This window comes from Bactrocera latifrons, unplaced genomic scaffold (assembly GCF_001853355.1).
Source record: "Bactrocera latifrons isolate USDA-ARS-PBARC rearing strain unplaced genomic scaffold, ASM185335v1 scaffold_33, whole genome shotgun sequence".
Classification (NCBI taxonomy): Eukaryota; Metazoa; Arthropoda; class Insecta; order Diptera; family Tephritidae; genus Bactrocera; species Bactrocera latifrons.
The window spans coordinates 423,269-443,149 of record NW_017536963.1 but is presented as its reverse complement, the minus strand read 5'-3'; the positions used below and the strand labels follow the sequence as shown (position 1 = coordinate 443,149).

At 35.4% G+C, this 19,881-nt stretch overlaps 1 protein-coding gene across 1 annotated transcript; it reads right to left on the bottom strand.

Moving 5' to 3' along the window:
• Nucleotides 1-9,570: 9,570 nt before the first annotated feature.
• LOC108971162 (UDP-glucuronosyltransferase 2B7-like) lies at nucleotides 9,571-11,430 on the bottom strand. Its single transcript, XM_018937036.1, has 4 exons — nucleotides 11,410-11,430; nucleotides 10,548-10,935; nucleotides 10,006-10,484; nucleotides 9,571-9,939 (listed from the first exon to the last, which is right to left on the bottom strand). Exons 1-4 carry the CDS (start codon nucleotides 11,428-11,430, stop codon nucleotides 9,571-9,573), a joined length of 1,257 nt encoding a protein of 418 aa, XP_018792581.1.
• Nucleotides 11,431-19,881: the final 8,451 nt, after the last annotated feature.

The window sequence follows — 19,881 nt, the reverse complement described above, 5'->3', positions numbered from 1 at the left end:
TGATAAGTATAGTGATTTTGAAGAGAATGTATTGGAAGATTTGGCAGATGGCGAATCTTCCGAAATGTATGGTGAATTGCTATTGAATTGCATTGAAGAAGACAGTATTGCTGAAGCTGATATAAGTAGCATTTCCGTAAGTCTTTTCACCATTCCTTTTCATATTCAGTTTAAAGATTCTCAAATATAAAAGAATCATTTGACCTTTGCTAGAATTCACCAACATCAAGAGCGCTAAAGAAAAAATTGGAGAGAAATGTAAACCAAAATTGTAATTTTGTGGCGGCACTACAAGCACGGTAAGTAAATCCCTTAAGGCCAGGTACAACACCATTGAAAAATAATATCGTACATCTTCCCATCGCTTATTTATTACACGTACAACGTGCAGTGATGTACGAGCACCCAAAATGCATTGGGTTGCTTGTACGTATATCATTGAGTATTGTATAAATGGGCTAATCAGCCTCTTCAACTTTAAATTCCCTTCGGCGACGTTCTGAGTTGACTTTGTGGTTCAAGGGTTTCGACGACTAAAACTATGTTTGTGATGGTATACATTTTGAGTTTTAAGTGGTTGCATAATTGTTGTTTGTGTTGACATTGAAATTAGTACGTATTAAAAACGTGTAAATAAATTTTATTTGTATTTTTGTAAATTAATTTTTTTGTTAGACGTTTGTGAGTGGCCACGGGCAACTGCCTCGTTTTCTTTATTACATTTTCTTAAATACAATATTTTGCTTAAGCCTAGATACAAATATTAATCTTACATTCTAGGAACTATATCTACAATCCACTTGAGATAACACATATGTTACAAGTGGAAAGATTCATCTTACAATCTATGAATTACATTTTGGGACCACCTAAGGCGGATAGTATTAGCAAAGTACATATAATATTTCAATACGGACCATATGGGTCGTAAGTTTCATGTTACATATTCATGACAGATAAAGAATATGTTCATGTACTATGAACTGGTGCTATTAACTTGTATGCTAGTATACAAATGCATATTGGCTACAAACTATATCCAGGAATGATTTGTCTGTGTATGTTGTTACCTCATTTGTATTAATGATATTATGTTCGCACCTGTATTGGACTAAGTTAATGTTGCAACCGCATAGAAATATATGCTTGGGCTTTGGCTTAGTGACGTCAAATGTAATGTTACCGTGTAGCAATAAGAATGAGAAATAAATAATTTGAAAATAAATAACCAATTTTTTAATTTATATATATTTATATCAAAGTAATTTTTACATTAAGAATTCATTATGAAATATCGCGAAGTTTATGGGAATTCAGTTTTGAGACGATAAATTTCATTATTTGGAATTTCGGGTTAAATGAGCTTAATCTCCCCTGATGAGGGAACAAAATATCACTACATGTACATACCATGAAAACCGGTACAATATTGATAAACCCTTACGAAACAGCATCACTCACCATCACACCATACACGGCCATACCACATAAGATAAGACCACACACGATTATCGCCATTATTTGATTCAATAGCGATTCAAAACTATTTTATGAAGTATGAGTAAGTGTGAACAAATGGCGGCAATCGAGAGTTAATATGCACATTTGCCAATACAAACCTAATTATATATGCTTATGTGGGTATTTGTAAACAAAGATATGGACAAAGCAATTCCCCGTAATTCGTTTATAGTGTGTGCTTACATTACCACAAATACTTGATAATTGTTTTACATTGTTGTTGTGGTCGGCAGCATCAATACGCCTATACGCCTACGCTTTTACCGAAACGTTTCAGTTGATGAAACCAGTTTATGACGATGATTGCCTATCCTGTAGCAGAGCGCACGGATGGTTTTAATCTTTTCAGAGTGATCATGAGGACATATGCGTGAATTCATCAAAAATCAGCCGAAGACATTATTGGAATGCTTGGAAATGGAGTTGAACATCTCCAAGACATCGATTTATCGCAGGTCATACCGGGCAACGGGCTAAAACACTCATTCGACATGCTTTCGAACCGTGCAAAACGCTGTATTGAAGCAGAAGGAGGCTATTTTGAATTAAATAAGTTGATTTGAAAGAAGTCCTGTTTACTTTAGAACGCACCTTTTATGGACATGGCTAAATCGAGTCAGCTCAACATACTGATCATTTATTTGCACTCTTTATAGGGTCTCCGACGCTTGATTCTGGTTGTTACAAACTGCGTGACAAACTTAATATCATCAAAAAAATAAAAAAGTAAAGTTAACCGGATGTTTAAAATCAGGATATTAGTTGTAGGCGGCTGGGAAAGGTTTTACCCATTTCAGGCGCAGAGATGGTGCTCACTCAATTTTATTAACATAATTTACATATTGCCGATCTATGGGGTGGTGGGGTGCCGATGGGTCAGCCTGAAATTCGAATACCTTTCTATAAGATAATGTGGGCTAAGTCAAATATTTACGACTCAACTCATTTTTAACATACACTTAAACTATTAAAAGAGGCGTTTATCTCCTAATATCAATTTTATATCACACACATTAACTGATATTTTCGGTAAGAAGTGAGCCATAGGCTTTGGTATCCACATTTACTACACAGATATACTGATTGGTTCTTGATTTGTATACTGCAAAGCGAAAGAATCAGATGGACCCTACAATTATATTATCCTCATTTTCACACTGTGTTCAAGGCATATCAGGATAAAGCTTCATACTGAGTTTAGTTAAAATTGGTCAAGCAATTCTTAGGTTACAAGTTTTCATCAAAATTGATAAATGTAGAGTAGGCGGTTTATCCTCATTTTGCCAGAATAGGTAAATTTACGATGCCCATACTTTTCTTGTTATTTATTTATGTGTGGTTTTCACACACATGAACACTTGATAATAAAAATGTATCCACACAGGGTTCGGCGCTTAGCTTAACGAGTCCCCTGAGTGCAAGAGTCACCAAATACATTTTCTGGTCTTTTTTTTATCACTTTCCTTCGCTATTAAAGTTTATACGAAAATTTCGCTTATTATAGGCGTGAGTAGCTGCATAAAACATGAAACAGACAGATGTAGTCCCTGCTGTCGATGAGAAAATTGAGATGGGGTCATCGCTGCATCAATTTCAATATTACTTTTTCTATTACTCCCTAAAATGCTAAGCTAATTTGAGACAATAAATATTTAAGTTAACAAAAACAAGAAACATCATTTTCTTCCTTTGCAGCGGAGCCACTGTATTTATCAATATTACAAAAGTTTCCTTATAAGAATTTGATTTTGATTGATCAATTTATATAGCACATTTATTCTATGGAAAGCCCATCTAAGGACTTTCTTTGGATATTAAATAGTAATAAATTCCAAACTTGTTGAAAATATTTAGCAAACATATATCCGTAGAAGTATTTCAGTATGTCAGCTAAGTTTTATAGTGATTTGATATCGGTGGTTACTATAAATGAGCAGTTTCTTAAGTTTAAAGAAAATATAAGTCCAAAGAATCAGATCGGATTTTAGCTCTTATATCTTATATTATATTATATCATGGACAAGTAGACCTATTTCGTCACGCTGATTATATTTATTTCAAGGATCCGTGACCTTCCCTTTGGATGCTACAAACAAACAGTTAAAGTAGCAAACGATTTTCCCTTCTTATTATCATTCACAATGCGCTGGTACTGAGATTCAAGGGCAATAAAATTCTTGGTATTAATACAAAAACATATTTGTTTTCCTTACGGGAAAAGTCTTGTAACTTGCAACATGCCAACATATATAACTTTAATAATGTTCAACTTCGGTTTTCTACAATATTCTGCAAGTCGTTAAAAGCGTGTTTATGGCCTCTTGGTAAACATCATATATGTATGCCTACATATTAAGGGTACTTTAATAAGTTTGTATGTGTCTTTATGAATGTAAGACTATGGAACTTTTGTAAAATATCACCAAGGACTAAGGTTGCTTTATAGGAACGTAATTGTAAGTGCGGTTATAATTTTAAGGAACTGCTCATTTCAATCATCACATATTAGGTAGTTAATATTTTAATAGAAGAGTAGACAAGATTACCTTGAAGGCAAATTTTTGGAAACGAAAGTTTAAACATTTTAAGTATTTATCGGGAAGGTACCGTCAATGCAGTAGTTTTTCCTGTTTTTCCGCACGTATAACGGGGTTCTGATATTTATATCTATTATGGTCTCTGTCATTTTCGTTTATATTTTGAAAACATGGTAGCACAAATAATATATGCTGTTCAGGGTATAAAAGTCAAAAATGGAAAGTACATTATAGTATCGTGGTGCTCTTTTGTATGCAAAAAAGGCTGCTTATCTAAAAACAGGTTAAAGCTATAAGATAAAATACTGTTATGAAGTGGCGTAGGTGTTATAAAGACCAGAGGTATCGTACTTTTACGGTCAGGTGGTGACGTTGATGTATTGGCGGTGAAAATTGCTGAGTAGAAGTCGCGTGTTATCACGGTATAGTCAGTAGCAGAAGAATGGGGTGTCTATTATACAAATGCACGCACAGGAATACAAATGAGAACGGAAGGATGAAAAATTTAAAAGAACAGAAAGAAATCGTGTGAAAATATGTGTATAAATAATATTCAATCGTACACATTTTGGAAATATATAAGCGCAAACACGTGTGCTTACTTTCCTGTCCATCCTAATGATATTGAATTTCGGTAACAATATTCTACAACATGACTTGTTATTAAGTTTTCGTTAACACTCTTTACGCTGCATTCATATTTGTTTGTATATTAGCTTCATTCCTTACAATAATTAGCACATTTTATTCTTACTTTAATTATTAAGTATAACAAATAATATAATAGGTAATTTTTTTGCTTCAGTGTCGCGAAAGTATCGTCAATATTGATGAAAAAAATACTTGAAAAGTTTGATCTCTTAATATTAATAATAACATGGCACTATGGCTTTTGATTTCCAATATAAATATCAAAGGATTTATTTTAGTGTAACAGTGTGCCAAAAAAGCACCAGCGGGGCATCTTACTAACTAGAATTGTAAAACACTTATTTATGGAAAAAATTTCTCCCTGAACATTTGTTTTTACAGTGAAAAAATAATAATTACTTCAGCCGATGCCAAAGGTATTTTTAAAAGCTAAATATTTCCAAAGAAATAATTCACGTTAGTAAATCAAAAGTGTTAAAAAGCAAATATAATATTCCGATACCGGTGCACTCAGTAACGTCTTCATAATTGCATTCCAACATATGTACCACAAAGTTCAAGTTGAAAGTAGTTATACACACATCACTCATACGCTATTGTATGCGAAAGTTTTATTTCCGTCTACTAATTGCTTAACGTGCAAAAAGCGTCCTTTGAGCATTTGTTGGTGCCAGATAATCATGTGACAGCGAGTGTAAGAATTATATGTACATATATAACGACACATAATAATAGTTGTGGGTTTTAATATGCAATGACATCACCTACGACAATTTGCCACACAGCGACAGCATTAATAGTTGATTGAGTGTTGTCGGATACACAATAGTATGCCCCATGGGCCCCCAATAGCGATACTTGACAGTTATTCACTGGCGCTTTTCTCTTTCACACAATGTTGGTCCCGACTTATTTCATTTTATTGAAGCTTTCACTTCCAATACAGTTTCCTGCTGAGTGCAGTGCTACTGTTTAGTAGTATGCGCATTCATAAATAAAAGTTTAATATCATTAATTATGACACATTTTGACTCACATTTTAAAAGTGTATTAGGGCAGAAAAGGTCTAGGCTGATTGTAGTAATATTTGGCGTTTTCCAGGAGAGCTTGAAAACTCAACTACATATATATTTAAATCATTATATTTTTGTGCAATGTTCTTAGACGACGCCCCCAAAGGAAACTTATTTTCAAGCGTGTTTATAAATATTACACAAATATTAACATATATGTGGAGTATAACCAACCGGAAATACTGAATTTAAGTTTTATTTCGGCTAAGACAACTTTTTGCGGGATTATGTCCATTTCAGGCATTTTTCAACTAGTCTCGTCACTTCGATCATTTATATATTTATAACCCCATATATCTACCTCGATTAGTTTTATGCGATACGTAAAACCGTAAGTACCGCCTAATAATTGTTTGCATGCAAAATCCGTCCTTCTTGCATTTGTGGCTGTCAAGTAAGCCATGTTAAAATTACATATAGATATATAAAGGCAGACATATCCACCCATTAAATCTGTTGCGGGTATTCATATGCAATACCATCTCTTGTGGCAATTTATCACATATCGGTTGGATAATTAGCTGATTGAGTGTTGGCGGTAACATAATAATACAAGTATGTTCTTTGTGCTCCCAATGGTGATACTTGACAGTTTTCGCTGGCTCTTTCTGATTTCTATAAATACTACCAACTTATTTCACTTGTTGTTTTCACTTTCAATACAGAATCCTGCTGAGTGCAGTGCTACTGTTTAGTAGTACCTATATTTATACATAAATAAGAGTTTGTTTGTTGATACATATATTCAGCTTGATGTTTACTCTACGACCACATTAATATGACTGAGCTTATGAAAGGAGAAGGAAGGGCTAAATTAAAGTTCGGGTGTATTCGAATATTTTATACACTTTCAACTCGCATCCTCAAATGATATAGTATACATGGGATATAAACTCATTTGAAGATTGCTTTGTTATATCAAATTGATGTGAGAATCGAATATTTTACTACCAATATTTCATTATATTTTTTAACCTACAAATATTATTGGCAATTGAGTATAAATAAATAAAATATTTACACACGTGATTTTGATGAAATTCCCTTTGATGGCGTCGTCTAAGAACATTGCACAAAAATATAATGATTTAAATATATATTTAGTTGACTCTGGATTTGAAACTTAAATTTTATTTACGAAATTCGATCGATAAATGCGCAATTACAACTAACGACTTTCGCAAATTATAGCGCTCATTTTTTGAATAACCACGTAGTTGCTGCATGGCTTGATTTTGACTCTGTTGTTGTTCTGAAAGATTGCCCATTCAGCAAGGCATAATTTTCAACACTAAAGCTGATTAAGCGACAGACTGTGGTAGCGTGTGTAATATGTCTCAGTACCTACATACTTTCCGTATTACACTAGCAAGTGACAAACATGCACGTATTTATTGAAGGTGCATCTAAAACTTTACTTAACAATGTCTTAATTTGCTTTTGAATTCCCACCGGGAAAGTTCAAAGGCTTTAATTGGAATTGAGATATGCGACATGCATGTGTAATAATTGAGTGCACATTTATGCCTTGACATTGAGATGCCCTTGAGTCCACTGCAATATTCAATAAAGTAAAGGTTACTGATTGCGACTATTGGAAATAAATACGATGGTGACATTTATGACAATTGAGATATACTTGTACATACAGTTCGTACTGATTGTTTTCTTCGTACTTTTTTTAACATCCATAGCTACCGAGGACAGAAGACAATTAATTGCTATAATTTGGCGTTGATTTTAGAAGATGTTATTACTATTGCTAAGTTCTTTGGAAATACTGTCATAAATACCATTTTATTAAAAAGGTAACCAATACATAAGACGTTTAACTTACAAATAGGTTTTGTTGACTCTAGAGTACATGGAACTTAAGCTATTATGGAACATAAAATTTTTTTTCTAGGAGCAAATATAATTCGAGAGAACTTGTTCATTGGCAGCAATCAGAGGTGAATTTCAAAGCCATAGTAGCTTAAATTCCATTTCAACCGGTAAAACATGAAACATGAAAAAGCTGGATGTGAGTTCCTAAAAAACTTTGAATTTGCCAAACTGAAATTAAAACTCAAAAACTGTCCAAAAGCTGAATCATATCAGACACAAGCTTTTAATTTATTTTACGTTACAAAATTCCTACCAATAATTTTACGAGCAGACAGTGGAACGTAATGTGAAAGTCTAACTAAAATTCGTATTTTGCATATTAATAGCAAACAGTTATACTACTCTAGATGTCCCTACGTACATAACTATACATACATGCTTCACTTGAGTGTGAACGTATTCGTCATTTGGTGGTTCATCATTTCTTAGTATGAGGGACTAGCTTAAAATAAAACTGTCCCAAAAAATCGATTAAATTTAACCCGAGAACTTAATGCAATTATAACTGATTTATTATTCGGGAAAATCAAAAATTAAAAAATAAAAATAGTTCGTATAAAATTTCAATTAAAAAGTGATAAACATTTATTATAAAAACTTAAAGCAATTTTCCGTAATAAATAATTATCTATTTTACTATGCTTTACTTAACCATATGTGCAATTTAAAAAATATCTTCTCGCATATTGAATTCATACTTAAGGAATAAGAAAGATGGTAAGAAGATTACGGATAGAGCCATTCTAAATCAGCTACATAAAAGCAAATCAGGCTATGTCATTCCAAGGTGCAATTTTAGTGGTCACTTTCTTATTGAGATTCCCTCTTGACTCAAATGGAGACATGGTGTAGTAGGGGGAGAAGATACTACTTTTACCTATACCAATGGGTCCAAATAGTAGTGGCGATGTGATATCTTAATGTTCCCACAAGTCTATTTCTATCCGCCTAGCAAACTCAGCCAGGATCCTCCAAGCGGAAGCACTCGGTAAAAGAGAACGCCAGTGAGGTTTTATTAATTAACTAAAGGAAGTAATTGTTTGTTGTTGTAGGCAACGACTTCAAGAGAGATTCACTGGTCACTGGTAGGTCAACTCCACTTGTCCCTAATTTGGGTTCCCATTCACAGGAACATTTCCGGCATGGAAAAGGCAGACGGGTTGGCAAAGCAAAAGCCTTTTTATATACATTTTGAACAAATCCCCCAGCTACTACAACAGGGCACTGGCCTATTAAAGAACATGCTTTGAAAATGGACTTCCTTTATGTAAATAGAAATAGTTGCTGCAGCCGCAAGCATAAAAGGAGGTGGAAATAGTGTTCCACTTTCTGTGCAAATTGAAGCGCAACGCTGAAAAAGAATAGCCAGACTATAAAGTCTTACGACAATGTATCAAAATCTCTCATCCAGCGTTAATTGAGCCCTTGCCAATTAAAATTATCACCAAGTCGAAAGCAATCGAAGAAAGAAGTACCGGATTAACATTACGTTAAGACACACTACTAGTGCGGAGAGTTTCCTTGAGGGAACACAATTATTCACCCATTGGACTAAGCCATTCTTCCTTTATGTCTTTAGAAACATAACAAATACTTTTTGACTGTCAATACACTCGTATGCTTGTCTATCCTTTAAAATCCAAAATAGCTTGGAGAATTGTATACAAGTTTGGACTTTTCATATTCGGATTCCTTCAGGTTTTGTAAATGCGATTATTGTGGAAACCAAGTATATAACAATTACCCATGGCATGGCATAAATGTATACATTTTAAAATGTTCAATAATTCAAAGGGATATATATTTAGTACAAATATTAAAATTTCTATCTATTAAGTTAGCCCGAATTGATCATTACATATAAATAAAACTCACTACACATTACCACATAATTTTTTAAATCAACAATAACTCATAGAAATAGACCGATCCCGATAAAGGGAAAGAACTGTAAAGCAAACAACGACGACGGCTACGACCACAGCGATCACGTCCAGAATATAGAATTGATACCACCTCAAGTCCAAACCGGTAGCGCGCAAATGACGCGCTCCCTTATGGCGTATTACATAATCGATCCAGTAGAACGCAGTCTCACGTGGGCCCATGGGACGATCGTGGAATATGCTAGAGAAGCGTTTGATATTCTCGCKATATGTGCTGTTGTGCAGCAGTTGATGAAGGCTATATCTTAGGTGCTCACTGGTGAGTGTGTGGAAGTCCAGCACTATAGCATAACCATTGCTCTCGGCTTTCTTCAAATTAAGATGCTGTGGGAGTAAGAGCAATAAGCTGTTAGTTTCTTTGTTTAGAAATCAGATTTTAGTTTAACTCACCTGATCGCAGTAGAAGGGCATACCCAGTACGGGCACRGCATGGTAGAGAGCTTCTTGTGAGCCAAAGAGGCCGCCGTGTGAAATGAAAACACGCACATTAGGGTGTGCCAAGATATCATTTTGTGGCAGCCATTTCTTCAACATAACATTCGAAGGTAAATTCGGAGGGTTATCATTTTCAAATTTCCACAGCACACGCTGATTCAGCTGAGCGAATACTTKGAGGAACATTCGTACCTTYACCCTAGGCATATCTTTGCTCTGCACTTGACTGCCCAAACTGAAGTAGATSSCGCCATGTTCGGCCTCATCCAGAAACTGCTGTATATCGGTGGGCAATGCTTTTRGCGGGTAGATATGCATGCCACCGACATTGATCATGTTGTCCATCGTGGGTCCGGCTGTCGACAATGGTGTATAGTTGTTGATCAGTATGCCTGAGAGATTTCTATTCATTTCGGAGATGCTGGGGAATTTTACTGCAAAGTAGAAGCAGAGTAGGTAAGAATTTTGGGTTATTTCAAGTTCTATGTAAGACTAACTTGGCAAGTGTCCGAAGTACTTTTGCACCATCACGTCCATTTTCGGAAAATACCTAAACTCGCGGTCCAAGTCCGTGCGCAATGCGGTGTACGTGTTATAGACGCGCTCGAAAAAGCTCATATGTTMCGTTAGCGGCAGATAGCCATGAGGCACGTATGACCACGGCGTTATAATGCCAAACATTTCACTCATATATGTTTGTTGTGCAAATGTGGCCGCACTTATAACGGGTATGTTGTATACATGTGCCAAGGCTAAGAATGCATCCTGATAGAATTGTTCCACAAGCAAGAGATCATAGATGCCCTGTGTTTCTTTTGCGTTAAGGATGGCTTGTATTTTCGACTGTTTCACGTTGAAACTGTCATTGTGCGGTGGAAATGGAAACTGTATCGGGTCCATAAACTGCACAAATTTTATTGGCGGCTTGAGATGCATTTTTGCCTTTATCGTAGTAGTACTGTAAAATATGCCGTATTTTCTCTTTATTTTGCCCCATGTTTGCGACGCTATAACTTACGAACGACTTAAAAGAAACGACAATCAATCAAACACGTGTTAGCGCGTGAAATGAGCTTTCCAAAAAGGTAGAGCGTGTCCCGAAGCGATGAATAAAACTAGAACTACACGCTCTCAGCGCCAACTAGCGAAAAATTTTGACAACCTAATATTTTAAAGTATACAAGTATGGGTCGCACGCATAACTCCTTACTTTTTCAATCCCAAAACGATTACAATACTTTCGCATACTTCACAATATATATGTAAACATATGTATGTTCATATATATATTTCGCGTCGCTAAGAAAACTTCTAAAGTCCATGTTATAAACGCGTTTCTCTATGATTTCCTTAACTAACTTTAACTTTTAGACTTAGCATATTTTTCTTACAACTTCTTTCAGGTGGAAATTGTAGCAAATGGATAAAAGGTTGCAAATAATATAAAGGTCACAACTGTTATGTGTACGAATACATAAACTTTTTGCACTGGAGCTCACGAAAAGGAATTTCGTGATTTTGTGATATATTGAAAGCTTATTTTCACAAAAAATATAATGTATGGATTTAAAATAGGCATCGAATTCGTAATAAGTGAAATATTTTCAAATATTCTGACCACGTCCGTACTTCGCAAAAGTCTATTGGACGGTTGCAGTAGCGCCTATAAAAAATCCTGAATACTTTTACTATTTATACTCGTATTAATATGTACATACTAAGTACATCCATGTCAAACCCCATTACCACCTAGTAATAATAATCACTGTAGGTGGTAACTTCTCAACCACGAACTATAATGCAAAACCAATGATTAATAGCAACATTGAGAAGACCTCAAGCCACCTGTAGTAATAGTTACTCAATATCATGCCATACACTTTTATGACACTTTCATATAACATAAGTCACCCACCCACACGTTTCTTCTTTAGTTCGTTTTGTAAAATTTATTTGAGCCATTCGTTGAAGCTATGTTGTCTCCGAGGAGAAATAAGGAATTAAATGTAAACCTAACGTCGGTCACATTACAAGCACAAATTGGCATTTGAGTATCCGAATCAGAATTACAAGGGAAGACAAACTAGTTTTCAAGTAATTACATAGTCTACGCTCTTATTGTTTTGCAATTGACAGACCCTTGTTAGCTTACATTAATGAATAGGAAACCGTCGCAAAGCAACAACAATACGAATGTATACACAAATAAGTCAAGAAGGTCAACAAAAACCGTACAAAAGTTGCACACCAATTAAACAATTTGCTGAAATTGTAAATATAACTGAATACAATTAGAAAATATTACAGATCCCGATTTATTAAAAATGTCCGAAACGACACTTAGAAGTCATATCGCTCCTATTGGAAAACCCGGTATAATGAAAACCAACGCACCAACTACATATTCCGCACTTTTGTCATTCTTTACAACATATGTGTTACTTTCTCACCTACGCTTCCATTAAGCAAGCCTTAACTAGGAAAAAAAAACCTTTTAAAGGCAAATCGAGTCGCATTTACACAAGAGTAAAATAATGAAAATCTCAATTGCAATTCAGATGAAAGAAAACAAAGAAAGTGTACCAATATTTTCTACTACGCGTTATATTCTCTAATCAAGTGCGACACGGAAAAATAAACACGTGCTCACACATCCGCTCAAACGTTTAATCTGAAAGCAATTTGCGACAAAGCCACAAACTAACGACCGATAATTATAGGCGAAATGAACGCTGACAGCAGACGCGGCATTAAATGCCTTATTTACAGCAACCACTTAATATGAGTTTAAGGATATTTGCGTTTTCTTCGACTAGCACGTTTTCCGGTCGCCAGCTACCTGTTGTTTTTGGGCTGATAATCGTCGACTTCTGGTTGCTTGTTGTTTACAGTGATTTCGTTACCGTTTTTATGTTTGTTTTTTTACTATCGCATGACATTGGCGTTCATGGCAAAAGGAAAAACCATTCTAAGAACACTTGTTATCTCAAAAACACTTACATACATACACATTGGTACATTGGTACATTTATACAAATATATTTTTATACTTTTGCAACCAGTTGCTTCAGAGTATTATAGTTTTGTTCACCAAAGGGTCGTACGTATCACCTAAAACTAAACAAGGTAGATATAGGGTTACATATATCCAAGTGACTAGGATGACGAGAAAAGTTGAAATCCTGTCTGTCTGTCCACCCACCCGTGCAAGCTGTAACTTGAGTAAAAATTTCGATATTTCAATAGAATGTAGTATTTGGGTTCCTCGGTATAAAAAAAAGGTATAAAAAAAATTGGAGTTCATAGGTAGTCGTAATCGGGCCACTGCCACGCCCACAAAACGCCAGTGACCGAAAACCTATCAACTTCCATAATTAAGAACTAAATTAAGATATAAAGCTGTAATTTGATACAGAGGATCATAGTAGCGAGGGGCACCTGTGGACAAAGATTTTTGAAAAAGTATGCGTGGCCCACCACCCTCTAAAATACATATCTTCTAAACCACTTAAGCTACAAGAACCAAATTTGCTGAGTGCATTTCTTATATGAACTTCTACCGACATTGCGAAAATGGCTGAAATTGGAGGATAACGCCGCTCACTCCCCACATACCGGTACTGTTAAAAACTACTAAAAGTGCGATAAATCAATAACTTCATATGCCAGAGACATTAAATTTTACAACCGAGATAATATGAGAGAGCTTTATGGGAGCCGATGTGAGCATTTTACAATGGACGTAGCATCGCTCACTTTTTAGAAGCCAATAAAAATATTCCGAAAAAATTTAATATGTGGCATTCTTCATATATTACGTTGGTAATAAAAGACCGGGAAGATTTTTATTTATAATACCAGGTAGTATATGAATAACTTATCTCCAAGAAGGAAGTAATTAACTTTGGTGGGTACAACTAATTAGAAGGCAACATAAATGAAAAAATATGAGAGAAGGAAGACGTTCGAATTCATGTCTAAAAATATACTTGTATTTATGTATACTAATATATGTTCAGTATTTCTGCTATTTGGTATTTTAGATACAATTAAATAAATCCATAAATATATGCTTAATTTTGGCAGATTAAATTAAGATTTCACTTTTGAAGAACATAAGCGAACGAAACACAAACACCACCATCAAATTTGAGTACAACAACTAGCTCTAGCACTCGGCTGAACTCTGCGTTACCGTTGTTCTCGAACCAACGCAGTGAGCTTAACTCTAGTTGATTTTATGAAAATTTCGGTGTCCAGCGAGAATTTCATGACATTTCATATTGTGATTTGAAATGAAGCTATTGCGTTTTAATTGGGCCAATCAAAATCCGGAAATTCCATCGAAACTGTGAGTGAATTCATCAGAAACTTGCCAAAATCATCTTAGAAATTCATGGAAATGGAACTGAGCATCTCCAAAACATCAATTTATTGCATTGTGGCCGAGTATTTGGGCTTACGAAAGGTGTGTGCACGGTTTGTTCCGCACAAATCGACTGACGACCAAAAACTGCTAAGAATCAAACATTCGAAGGACGATTATTGGCCAAAAAATCACATTTTAACCATTAACCACTCCGCGTATTCACCTGATATGGCACCGTGCGCCATCTTCTTTTTCGGAGAATGCATTTGCCCATGAAAGGAAAGCGTTATGCAGACGTAGAGGCCATTCAAAAGGCTTGCATCGGTATACTGGCGGCCATACCGGCCAACGAGCTAAAACACTCGTTCGACATGCTTTTGGACTGTGAAAAAAGCAGTGTTGAAACAGAAGGAGTGTATTTTGAATAAAATAAATTGATTTTGCCGAAAAACTCATTTCTTCTGTTTTTGTTTTTAAGTCCTGTTTACTTTGGCACGCACCTTGTATGTGGTAGTTTTCTATAAGCTTAAGTTTGTTTAAACTATGTATCAGTTCATAAAAGGATATATGCATGTATATTAATATTTGTAACGCAAGTGACTGATTGAGGAGCCAAAACGCTTTCTAGTTTGCCTCCATTTCTCGCGGTTTATCGTAAGTCGGTTGCACATTAAATGGATAAGTGCAGTCGAAGTCGAACGATTAAACAACAATCACTTCAGCAATAACTCTGTATTTTAAGAGTGTGTCTATGTAAGCAGATACGTATGCGCAACTTGAAATCGGATAACAGTAAAAGTACAATTATGTGACAATTGGGGAGAGAGTGAACGAAGGCGCTTTCATTGCAACTTGCGAGTCAAGTCCCATTTTCATTTTTTTGGAATTTCGTTTTATTTCTCTTTCATTTCTTTATTTGCCATCACTGGCACTGCAGTTGTGGCGTCGCGACATTGTGGCAGACATCTTATTTCAGTTTTTCGTTTTCGAATACTCTTGTTATCTACTTATTGTTGCTTTGTATAAATGGTGACATGCTGGTGAAGTTAAACTTTTCTAGAAATCTTTTTACATTTCTGGTCCGTTTGTCTACTTGCTATTGGAAATAAAATAGGTTATTTACGGAAGAATTTTGAAGGACTAGATCTGAAAAGAGCATGGTAAAATGATATCAGTGTCTTACTTATGTTTGTTTTTTACCTTTTTTGGTTTGTTTTTTCCTAATGAACTGACTTACTTCGGAAAAATATTTCTTAAAACATTAAGCCAAACACAAATATACATTTAATGAATTAGAGGATATTTATGTGGTCGACCTGTGATTCCAACAAAACATTTTTATTGAATGTACCTTTGGGTAAGAACAATATTTTGTGCCCTGGGCCATTGCTGTGGTACTCAAGATCATGCGATTTATTACCGTTGGACCATTTTTTGTGATTATGTGAAGACGTTTGCCTATACAGTTATTATTGAAACAAAAAATGTTCGAAAACTGGCTTTGTTCGAGGCAGACACGAGAATGGCTTGTCTAAGATTATTTTTAAAACATAATAGCAAATCGTTGTCTTCATAATAAAGCAATATTATTGGTCATAACAATAAATTACATGATTTACAGATTACCGCGTGAAATAAAATAAAATCCACTGCAATATCTGATAATTCGGGTGGTGGAGCACGGTGTGGCACGTTTCGTGGTTGGCCGTAGGGAAACGGACGGCGCAAATGATTCTACACAAACAAAACAAACACACTTACCACGTCTGGATCGGTTGAGCTGTCGCAAAAGAAAGAGAGAGAGCACGACTTTTTTCCAATTAATGTTTGCTTGCGTTCGAATTAAAACTTCGAAGAATAGATTGCTCTGCCGATACACAAGTGTCAAATGAAATTGCTTGGGATGGTGTGGCCGGTGGAACGAATGGTGTATAAAATTAGTATTTTTTTCGCATCAAAATTGAGTTTGTGTTTGTGGTTGAGTTATTGCTGAATTTTGTCCGTCGCCTTTGCCATTTATTTTTGTTTCTTTGGAGGGAACGGAACCTGTTAAAATCCAAGCGAACATTGTACGTTGTGCAATGAGTGATCCGAGGATTTTTGATTTTACCCCATTTAGTATGTTTTTCGGATAAGGATCCGCTCCCATCAACAAATTAACAAGTTTTGACTCGTATAGAAATTATTATCCGCTAAGGGGATATTGGGTAACCTTTTCACAACTGAAGGGTTTATTGATCTGGATGGAAACAGTCCAATTTTGGCAACGGGGCGAGCCAATTATGATCAATCATACCGATTGAACTTGTCCTGACACGGTATTATTCAATCCTGAAACTCGAGCGCCGATCTGTTTGCTTGTCAGATTTAAGCGTTTCTGTTGACTGTTGCTTACTAAGATTGCTTTAGATACCGAACCAATCAGGACTCTGACAGTGAAGGTGCTCTCGATGTGACATATGGTTACCATGGCTGTACTTAAGAGCATGCTTCAACTGGTAGGCATATTTGATATATTGGCCTCAATAGAGGCCATATGAGATTTAGTAGAAATCTCAGTAGTGTTTGTGCTGTTGGATATCTGAGCTATTTCCTCACTCTGATCCCGGTGAATCATAGACTGATATCTCTGCTTACATTTGGAAAAATTAAACATACTTTTACAATTTTTGACTTTATGTGAGTCTGATAAACAGTTTAAACATCGCCATGAAATATTTCGGTATCACATGGCGGGTAGTGTGATACCGAAATATTTCATGGCAGTAAGTTGATTCAATACCTCACGGGTTCTACCGTTTGTTGTAACCATACAGGTGGAATCACTGTTGAATTTGAAGTTGGGCTTTGGTTGAACGCCGTGAGGTTGTGCATGTGCTCGCCCATCAAGGCCGCGCAACACACATAAGCGTGGTAAGAGCTTGAATATTTAAGCTTAATGTCGTCAATTGAGCTTGTGTCGGAAGGATCCACCTTTGGCAAACACAACTTGTATTCTGAATTTACTTCTGCCCACAGAAATTTCAGTTCAGTCTGTTGTACTTCAAGAGAGTAGGCACTTTGGTTGTTTGCTGTTGGAATAAAAGACTCCTCAAACTCCAGTAGAGCGGCTGCAGCTCTGGTAAAGGCCTTGATGGATTTTATTGTGTTTGAAAATTGAATCCGGAACTCCAAATCAAATTAAAACTTAAAAAATATTTGCAAATATGTTGCAAAAAGTTCAAAAGTTACAGAACCAATCACGGACAAACTACAAAATTGAAATGACGATAGGTAGTGTGTTGTTTTTTGTGCAGCATGAAATTTCGAAAGAACAAAAAAATTAATAAATTTAATAAAGTACAATATTTTCTTCGTTCAAATTTAATTTGAATGTGCTTGCTGGGTAATCGTCCCAATGCACTTGCACGCCTTGTCTTCGGCTATGTACACAAACAAAAATTGATTTGTGCTTAGTTGCTTTATTTAAAAGTACTTATTTGATTTATATCAAATATTCACTTTCACTTTGGTTCAAGGGGTTATTTTCGAACTATTGCGAATTCACCACTACACTCTTTTGTTTTTTGCTCGCCTTTTGGGATGGTTGCTTTGCTGTTTTCCCTTTGCTGCCTTTCCTTAGCTGTTTGCCTTTCGTGACGTCGCTCACTTCAATTTTCTAATTTTTGGTGACGATCAAATCACTTGTTTTATTGATTTTGTATATACATATTTTTTTATGTATTTAATTTTTTTTTTTTTTTTGTATACACTCGCGTATCTGCAACTGCGTTAGGCTGCAGAAGGCAGAATTGCGCGACTTGGCTCAAATTAACCACAAGAAAAACAAAACAACCGAGAGAGATTGTTGACGTTCCAGACGATGTTTGTGCGTCCGAGAAATTCATAATTTGATTTTTTTTTTGTTATTGTGTATTTATTGTTGTACTTAAATGAAGTACAATACTACCTGCAGTGAGCGTTGATTTTGTGAGTAGAGTGCCAAAACTGCGAAAAAACATCGAAGAAGAGATTGCTCTGCCGATACAGACGTGGCAAAATAAATTGGGCAGGGGCGGCGTCAACAATATCAAACAACCGTTACTTTTGAAATTCGTCGGAAATATAAATTAACAAATTAAAACAACAAATGGCAAAAGTATGAAGAGGCATATGGTATATTGGCTTGACTCATACCATGACATTTACAAAATATTTTCATTTTCAGTTAAAGCACCACGAATCATAGTCGAACATTTCAGACATTCGCAAGGATAAGTGATATATATGTGATTTCCGTAAATATTTTAATTAAAAGTAGACAGTATTTCATTCATTATTTCCTATCACACAGGCAAGATAACATATTATTGTTACATAGAGAATCTTTCCGAGTTTCATTTAGAATTCTTACATATTGACCGATAGAAGTTAACCGGAATTTCGAAGATATTGATATTAGAATATGGACGCTGAATGATTTTCCCCATTTTTGGTATAAGGACATGCTGTAACCACAAATTGTTCTTCTCGAATTTGAAAACCACAACTCATGCGTTAGTATCTAATTTTACCTATCCTAAAAAAATTATTATTTCCTCCGAATAGTTTGTTAAGTAAACTGCAGTTGTTAGGAAGATACTTATATTCAAAATTGTATTTGACGGGGTCTAACCCAATAATAGAAAATGTTTGCAAACACATGCTCTTATTACTGCAATCCCTTGTACCACATCACAGTGTTATACTTTAGTCACACATAAGTACACTTCATTTGAAGTGAACATGTATAATTAAACGTTTGTGTGTAAGTGCACAAGCTCTTCAATAAAGATGCTTTTGTTCGGCTTTGCTGCTTCAGCACTTAACTTTCTTAAGATTTTAATAATCGCAGTCGCAACACTGATCGCTACTATGCCTCAGACTTAACTTTTCTAAACTTTGCCATAATTTCAACGATTCAGTTGCAAGTCTTTTGCTCACTTCTACTTGAACGGCTTGTCTTAAAGTAGTTTTGCAAACGTTATAACATACTCACTCCCATTCATACTTTTGATTTTTTCTGCGCCAATAATGTCATTTCATATTTTAATGGTTGGTGTTAGAGGTGGAGTTCTTTGTTGTTCTTTTGATTTTGATTCATTCTCTAATAGTAATTTTAAGTTGCTATCATGAAGAGAATTCGGCTGGACTTTGTGCAATAGTTTTGACCACTGACATACTGCATTTATACCAACTAATATATGCATTGTGTGCGGCAGCAGCAAACAATTTTCATCAAGTCACTCCCCTGGCTAATCATATTTTAAATCAGGTGAACTATATACCATTTCAGTATATATTAATAAGAGCAATAACCAATGAATGAAATAAAATACGGACCCACATTGCCACGTAATAGAACCGCGACTTATGCGAGGAATTCGCGGTAAGCCTTGTAAAGGTGGGAAATGACAGAAATTGATAAGAGAATGAAGGAGGAA